The following is an 8627-nucleotide window of genomic DNA, read 5'->3' as shown; positions in this document are numbered from 1 at the left end:
TAGAGAAGGTAACATATTCAGATTTTCAATGATACCCGAATTACCCTTCATAATATAACCTCTCCATTAACTGTCCCTATTTTGCCAGAAATGAAATTTGACACATTTAAAGTCAAACTAGACATGATTTCAAGTCAAATCTATTCTTTCTTCCAACCTTTCCAAAATTGCGTTAATACCCTTTTCATCACAAGGCAACCAAATACAAAATTTTGTTTTATAATATATATATGCAAAGTGGGCTCAGTAAATTCAAAGTTGTCGATTGACGCAGTGGTTAAACCGCATGTTTATTAATAATTGTTCACGCGTCAGATTTGACTCCAAAAAAGTCAATGTTGACTAAAAATTCAAAATACTCATTATAATATCTCCTGTCAAGATATTAGAAATGACTAATATGCCCATTCTATCGCATATCTTTCATTCCATCCTACGGGCCTTCTCCAATCGGATCAATAACCAAAGGCTCAAATACGAGAAAATAAAAGGCTAACTATTATTTCCAAATATTACCGGTTTGACACTGATCTTATTTTCATGATACATGTTCTTTATTATTTGTCATAATATTATTACTAAAAATGATACTTTTTATTGCATAAAAATGATAACAAAATGTTACATGGTTGAACAAATTCCACTAGAAGTTTTTGGTATCATGTAGATGAATTAACTACCATTTAACCAAATTACAAAGTTAACAGTCACATGTAATAGTCAGCTTTAACATATATTAAAGTTATAAAAATTGTGCAGCCCACCATTTAACCAAACCAGCTTATGAGGCGTAGACTCCACCAGAAGTCAATGTTGGCCCAAAATTGGTAAAAAAGAAAATGAGAAAGCCAATGTTGACCAAAGAAGTTGGCATTTTCCAGACTTCATATTTGACTCCAAAAAAGTCAACGTTGACTAAAAAATTCCTTATAATCTCTTATGTCCAGATTCCAAATGACCAAATTGCCCCTTGTTTCACATATCAATAAATTATATTCTACAGGCCTTCTCTTTGTGCTATCTAGGGATTCTTATTGCATTGTTGGTCCGATTAACCAATATATAGGCAAGCATATATTTTAGGAAATCATGAACCAACCACAACTTAAGAGTGTAATCATTTGTATTGACAAGTAGCAACCATTTACTTAAAAAACATAAATTACTAAAATGCCCCTATTAAGGATAGAAGACTAAAATTGATGATATGTTCTTCAGATGTTCTTCAAAAAAACTGAAAAAGAAAGAAAAAACCATTCATCGAGGACCTGCTTTTAAGGAAAACCAAAATGAAATTGAAATTACTGACTTTAAAGTTAATTTTGTACCTTAATAACTCAGTTATTGTCATCATCATCAGCATGCATCCAATCCCATAATGTGTCATCATAATCAGAATCGTCACCATTCTCAGTATCAACTACATCCGTTGCAGATAATTTTGTATTTGCGTCAATCTTAAGAGGAGGGATATCTTCTCTTAACAAACAAGTCTCTTGATCACTAGCTTGTGCAAAAGAACCCAACCTATCTACATCAGGATCACACCAATAGGAGCCACCATCAGCTTCATTAATTTCTTCATCAAAGTCATAAACATCCCTTGGAATCGTGTTGAGAACATAATGCAAACCATCTATTATAGGGTCTGGTGCATAGAACACCTGTTTAACTTGGGAAGACATGACAAAAGGATCATCTGAATAACATAACTTCTTCAAATTAACGCATGTTAAACCATAATCATCTTTCTCACGTTGGTACCACTCACAACGAAACAATACAACTCTAAACTTTGACCAATAATCGAGTTCAATTATGTCCAAAATTCTACCATAGTAGTCAACATTCCCAACGGTTGGATTTTTGTCCCGAGAACTTGCAAAGCTAGGAGTTAAAGCTGTAAGTGAAACACCGCTATTTTGAGTTATACATTTGGAATCTCGTGATTTGGTATGAAACCTATATCCATTGGCATAATACCCATAGTATGTTTTATATGTAGGACTAGGACCCTTAGCAAGCCAATAAATATGATCCGGAACATCATTATGTATTACTTTGTTTTCGAACCAGTGGGCGAACTCATGACTATGGTTCTGTGCTCATGCCCATCGACTTTGTCGGGGTTGATTTTCAATCTAAGCTTCATGCTCACTGCATCATTTAGACAAAATATTACATGAATATGAGATTAATAATGACACATAAACTGAAGGAAATTGTCACTTACTTGATATATCGTTGACTTGTTCACAATCAGAATTGAATAAGGCATAACGATGCGCTTGTTCAATTAAATGAACATCGAAAGATGTAACTTTGCCTTGTCTTCGTTTTTTACCTCCCAAAGGATGGCCACCATTCACGAACATTGGTTCATTCGATTCGTTTTCTCCCTTAAAATCATCGTTATCTTCTACACCCTTATTAAGTCTGCCATTTACTCCAGGCATATAATGTGAGCAAAAATTCAAGCATTCTTCAATTAAATAGCCTTCTGCTATGGATCCCTCAGGTCGGCTCTTGTTCCGCACATATGACTTTAACTTGCACAAGTATCTCTCCATAAAAAACATCCATCTATATTGAACAGGTCCTCCAAGCCTAACTTCATTTACTAAGTGGATAGGTAAATGCACCATTATGTCAAAAAATGCTGGCGGGAATATTTTCTCAAATTCACACAACGTTTCTGTAATTTCTAACTGTAATTTGTCAAGGTCTTCAGGCTTAATTACCTTGCTACACAAGCTTCGAAAAAAGACACCCAACCTAATTAAAGGGATAACAACGTCCTTTGGTAATGATTTTCTAACAGCAACTTGGAGCAAGTAATGCAAAAAGATGTGAGCATCATGACTCTTGTAACCCGAAAATTTCTTTTCTGAAGAATGAACACAACGTGCAATATTAGACGCGCACGCGTAAGGTAATTTTGTTTCTTTCAGAACACGGCAAAAATTAACTTTCTCCTTTGAGGACATCGAAAAACATGCCTTCTCCATGATAACATGCTTACCATCATCAGAAAGTTTTGGCTGTAACTTTTCTTTGATTTTGAGATCTAAAAGGTCAAATCGAGCTTTTGGGTGATCTTTTGACTTGCCACTAATATCCAACAAAGTCCCTACTATATTATCACATATATTTTTTTCAATATGCATCACATCAAGATTATGCTTGCCAGTATGGCAAGTAAAAAAATATTGACCTTTTCTTCCATGGGCAAGTGCTATCATTTTTCTTCTTTTGTGTCTTTCCAAATATATTTGTAACACTAGACAACTCACTCAAAGCTTCAACACCTGATAGAGGGTTTGGAGAAAGCCTATTCTCATTTTTCCCATTGAAAGCACTCTTATTACGTCGCCATGGATGTTGAGCATTTAAAAATCTACGATGATCCATATAACATGTTTTCTTACTATGCTTCAAGTAAAGTGAGCTAGTCTCATGATTACAACATGGACATGCAAAATTACCCTTTGTTTTCCACCCCGACAACATTAAGTAACCTGGAAAATCACTAATTGTCCATGTTAAAGCTGCATACATTTTAAAGGTCTCATCTTTAGATTTATCATATGTCTCCAACCCATTAACCCACAAATCTTTAAGCTCCTCAACTAATGGTTGTAAATAAATATCCATGTTGTTACCTGGAGATTCGGGTCCAGGAATTAACAAAGACAAAATAAAGTATTCGGGTTTTAGTGACATCCAGGGAGGCAAATTGTAGTTAACCAACACCACAGGCCAAGTGCTATGAGCAATGCTCATTGTTCCAAAAGGATTAAATCCATCACTTGACAATCCTAACCTCACATTTCTTGTTTCTTTTGCAAAATGAGGATATAAAGAATCAAATTCTTTCCAGCTTTTCCCATCTGCAGGATGTCGTAAATTTCCATCTTTAGGACGTCCTTCATCATGCCATCTCATATGTTTAGCTATTTCTGAACACATGAAAAGTCTCTGTAGCCTCGGTTTTAAAGGAAAATGCCAAACTACTTTAGCCGGAACTCTTGAAGTTGTTTTATAATGTTCACTGTTATGATTGTTTTGTTGTTTCTCGTTCACTTGTTTCCACTTAGAGGTGTGGCAAATGTGGCACACTTCAGCATCTTCATACTCTTTCCAATAAAGCATACAATCGTTTGGACATGCATGAATCTTCTTATAATCAAGCCCTAAATCCCTTGTGATTTTTTTAGCTTGAGTAAAACTAGCTGGAAGTTTTGCCTCTGGAATCATCTTTTGTAAAAATTGTAACATATCATCAAATGCCATATTACTAAGCCCATGATCGATCTTGTACAGAAGAAGTCTGACAATGCAAGATAGCTTTGAAAAACTTTTACAGCCTGGGAACAACTCTTCATTTCCATCTTCTAGCAGCTGATACAACTTCTTTGTGTTTTCATTTAAATCTTCTTGTACCGTACTTGTTTCGTCTAACGTGTCTCTAAACCAATCATGCAATAATTCATCGAAATTGTCATGCATACCATCACCATCATCATCTATGCCAGCATTAAATCTTGTTTGTGAGGGACTTTCTCCATGAAAAACCCATACATAGTAGTCTTCTATAAATCCGTGTCCTTTTAAATGATTGAACACTTCATCTCTTCGATACCAATAACGGTTTTTACATCGTTTGCAAGGACGACAGATTTGAGATCCTTTTGCTGCCTTAGTAAATGAAGCATCAAGGAATTCAATAACTCCAGCTTCGAATTCCGGTAATCGTCTAGGAAAATACATCCAATCTCTGACATTCCCCATGTCTTTTGCTTTCTGAATTTAATAGAAAAAAAAACAAACAAAAGTAGATACAATTGTCAGTCTTTATATAATACATAATGAAATGTGAGTAATCTGATTATTACAAGCCCATCATTTAACAATACCATGATATGATTAACCGCACGATAATGATTAATATAAATAAGCTCAAACGATATGTAAGGATTTCATGATCTGATTATATAACAGTGAATCACATGGAAAGAAATTTTGATGCTTAAACTTACATATTACAGTGAAACTAAATTTGGAAAAAGTTCATGATCATAGTGAATCGCAATATGATTAGTGTAATTATTTAAAAAAAGATGCACAAAATTTATAACATTAGGGCTTAGAAATATGTATTTACATGTAATGCGATTATATTCTGTTTGAAATATGTAATGTGATTACATGTATTATCGATCACATGATTATGTTATAAATCGAAAATAAAAGTTATAATCAAACACCTGAAAGATAATTGGATCTATCAGAGAGAAAAAAAACACATCTGCTATTCTAAGGAAATTAACCCCTATACCACAAAATCTTTGAATTATCGAATACATGAATACAATTATCGATGAAAGAAACTTACATTTGAACCTTTGAATGGATAATGTCTTTTACAGAGAGAAATATAATGAAATTGACATGTATGAAGATCACCAAATTAATGTTTGTGGCTTCACAGTGATTGAATATATTAGTGTAATTGGAGTTCAAATTAGGTTTAGAATGATTGAGAAACAATTAGGATTCAGTTTAAGGATGATGATCGTGGATTAAAGGGTTTGGCGGGGTTGTGTTAAAACCGTTAAGACCCTGCTAGTATATATCTAACTTTAAAAATAACTTTTAGGAGCGAAATCAAAGTCAGCTGCTAGTGTAGTTGGTAGGTTCTTTGTTATTTAGTGTCTCAAGTTCAAAACTCTGCATTTGTATTACTTTTTACCTTTTTTTTGTGTATAGAAACATGATAAGTGAATAAAATAGCAATGACGCTGCAACTTTTCATCACTCAATGGCAATGGGTCGGGTTTGGGACGGGTTTAGGTAATCCCAAACCCGAACCCAACTATGAAAGCCCGTCCCAAAGGGGTATTTGTTGAGTCAACTTCCATCACGTATGTAGATTTTAGTTAACGGGTCGGTTTCACACAAAACTGAAATTACCGAAACGCCCCTGGTAACAGTTTGATTTACAAATAATTAATCCAAACCTATTAATAGGTAAATTAACTTGAAAACAGATGGTTGACGATAGTTAACGGGCCAAAACGTTTGTTTTTAGTTTACGGGGCAACATCTATTATGGAAGTGGTTTTTCTTAACAGGTCGATTTCAAAAACAAATGAGATTACCCAAAAAGCCCTTGGTAACAATTAAATTTTCAAATAAACGTATTCAAACCGACTAATAGGTAAATCAATATAAAATAAATTGGTCGATATTAGTTAACGGGTCAAAATGTTCATTTTTAGTTTATGAGTCAACGTCCATCAGGTAAATAAACGAGCATAAACAAACTTCCTGTTGAATGGTTTAGAATGGTTCATTGAATGTTCCGTTAGTTCACATGCCTACTTATGTTGCTATTAATTACGTATCATACTCCCGCACCTGAAAATCCATTCTTCCACATCCGTATATCAATACTGCATCGCCAGTAAATGCCATTCTAGGTTGGGGCTGATCAGGTCCATCACCAGTAACATAAGTAACACAACCTACTGTATGCCCCGGTGTTGCACGAACCTGAAGTAAAACATGATAATAATTAATTAGTTGGTAAATATTTTAGTTGAAGTTTCAATTTTTATGTTTTCATACCTCCAAATAAAGATCACCAAACTGAATCTTGTCACCAGCTTCAACAAGAATACCAGCTGATGCTTTGCTTGCTTTGGAAATGATAGACTTGACACCAGGAACTTTGGACTTCAATGATCATGTCATATATGATCTTCAGAATTTAGTTATTGATAAAAAAGAGTAAACATTGTGAAGTCTGTTTTATTATACCTTAATTAGCCCACTCCCAGTGACTTGATCTACATGCACATGTGTGTTCATAGCATATACGAGTTTCAATCCCAGATCATTTTCAAGAGAAAGATCCCTATACAGATCAAGGCCTTTTTTCTAGTAATGTAATAAATCAAAAACGTTTTGACTAGAATTACATTCAACTATTAACAATGCGACCTTTTAAAATAAAAGTCACATTTAATTTTTCTTAATGCAACATTTGAAGAAAAAGGTTGCTCTTTTAGTAAAATATGCAATCTTTCAATAAAAAGGTTGCAAATTCAGTATAATTTTGCAACATTTATGAAAAATGTTGCATTAAATCTTCTAGTGCAACCTTTGTGTTCATCGAAGTAGCATTAGAGTCAAACGCAACTCATTTGAAAAAAGTTGCTTCTAATAAGTTGCATTAGACCTATTTTCTAGTAGACCGAAGTTCAAGGAGGGCATAGTAATTTAGCAATTAGTTTGCCTATGTTTAATTGGACCAAAACAAACTAAAAAAATGGCCTAGTAATTTAGCAATTAGTTTGTTTATGTTTGATTGACAGTAAAATCTGGAAAGAGGGGGGGGGGGGGGTGGATTAGCAATAATTATTTTGTTTATGTTTAATTGAGCTAAATGGTAATATATTTTATATGATTCGACTAATATAATCTATTGAATACTTATCAAGTTGTTTATTTATTTTTTGGAAAACCAACTTGAATTATAGAACCTCCCACTATTTATAAATTCCACACTTTTAACAGAAAGGTTATTTTTAGTTTGTAATGGGTCCTTTAGTAACGCCATGTTAACATTTTTATGAACAAATTAATTCCATCATCTATAATAGGACGCATTACATTAACTTTTGAAAGTGCTACTAAAATACTTTAGTTATTTTGAAGGATATGATACCATGCACCCTTTTGGACTAAAGATATTAGGGTGCTATTAAAATTTAAATTTCTCCTTATTCAACTTGCACAGTTGCACCTGGAAAAGAATCAAGAAAATCTTTGTACAAATCAGATTTTGTACTTTTTAACTTTTAAACTACTTTATACAAACATATATCGTGGTTTTTAATTTATGTCTATATTCCAAATACCTTGAACCTTGCGAACAACGTTTTGATTTACAATTTTCAATTAATGGAATTAAGGGCCACTATCAAATTTCATACATGGTTGAAAGGTTGCATAAAAGTTCAAACATTCCGACAAGAAAGCAATATTACCCATCACTCCATCGAGCCAACCTTTCCAGGGTACATGTATCCGCTTGAGGACGCTGGTTCCAACTTCCAAGTGTGATGGAAAACATAATGATTCACATCACTAACTACAATGCTCCTAATACAATCCTTGATTCATTCACCTCATGGTTCAGTCAGTTGTGACTTATATGAAAATGTCTGGTTGGGGGGGGGGGGGGGGGGGTTGACACATTTAAAAATTTTCATTAACGGAGAGGTGGGGGGGGGGGACTCAAATTTTCAAACGAAAACTGATAAATTCACACTACTTATAAAAAATGACAAAAACGAATAAATTTACGTTACTGCTAAAAAACTGGGGGAACTGGGGCCACCAATGGTCCTAACTATCCTTTGCACATGGGTTCAAGCTTACTCCTTTGATGCCACTAGAACTCGACTATTAGTGCCCAGATGGTTCCAAGGAGGCATCGCCACTTTGGTGTGGTTCATGAGTGTAAAGCTGGTTGTTAGTTGTAAGTGATTGTTAGTAGCAAGTTGATATTGATCATCGGTGCTAACTATATCAACAACTTGGTTCGTCAGTGGTAGTTT

At 34.2% G+C, this 8627-nt stretch overlaps 1 protein-coding gene across 1 annotated transcript; it reads right to left on the bottom strand.

Annotated features, from left to right (window-relative positions):
* Positions 1–1337: 1337 nt before the first annotated feature.
* LOC143627824 (uncharacterized) lies at positions 1338–8090 on the bottom strand. Its single transcript, XM_077097551.1, has 8 exons — positions 8076–8090; positions 6823–6942; positions 6631–6738; positions 6421–6555; positions 3215–4803; positions 2234–3111; positions 2061–2157; positions 1338–1962 (listed from the first exon to the last, which is right to left on the bottom strand). Exons 1-8 carry the CDS (start codon positions 8088–8090, stop codon positions 1338–1340), a joined length of 3567 nt encoding a protein of 1188 aa, XP_076953666.1.
* Positions 8091–8627: the final 537 nt, after the last annotated feature.

This window comes from Bidens hawaiensis, unplaced genomic scaffold (assembly GCF_021521415.1).
Source record: "Bidens hawaiensis isolate Kalapana, Puna unplaced genomic scaffold, B.hawaiensis_p1.1 tig00004743_1, whole genome shotgun sequence".
NCBI classification, from domain to species: domain Eukaryota; kingdom Viridiplantae; phylum Streptophyta; class Magnoliopsida; order Asterales; family Asteraceae; genus Bidens; species Bidens hawaiensis.
This window is presented reverse-complemented; position numbering and strand designations above follow the sequence as displayed.

Excerpts from the sequence above, each read along its gene's own strand:
- LOC143627824 (XM_077097551.1), bottom strand. Across the intron at positions 2,158-2,233 it reads ACAAGTCAACGATATATCAA|TGAGCATGAAGCTTAGATTG; the intron begins GTAAGTGACAAT and ends TAAATGATGCAG. Across the intron at positions 1,963-2,060 it reads CCCACTGGTTCGAAAACAAA|GTTTCATACCAAATCACGAG; the intron begins GTAATACATAAT and ends CAATGGATATAG.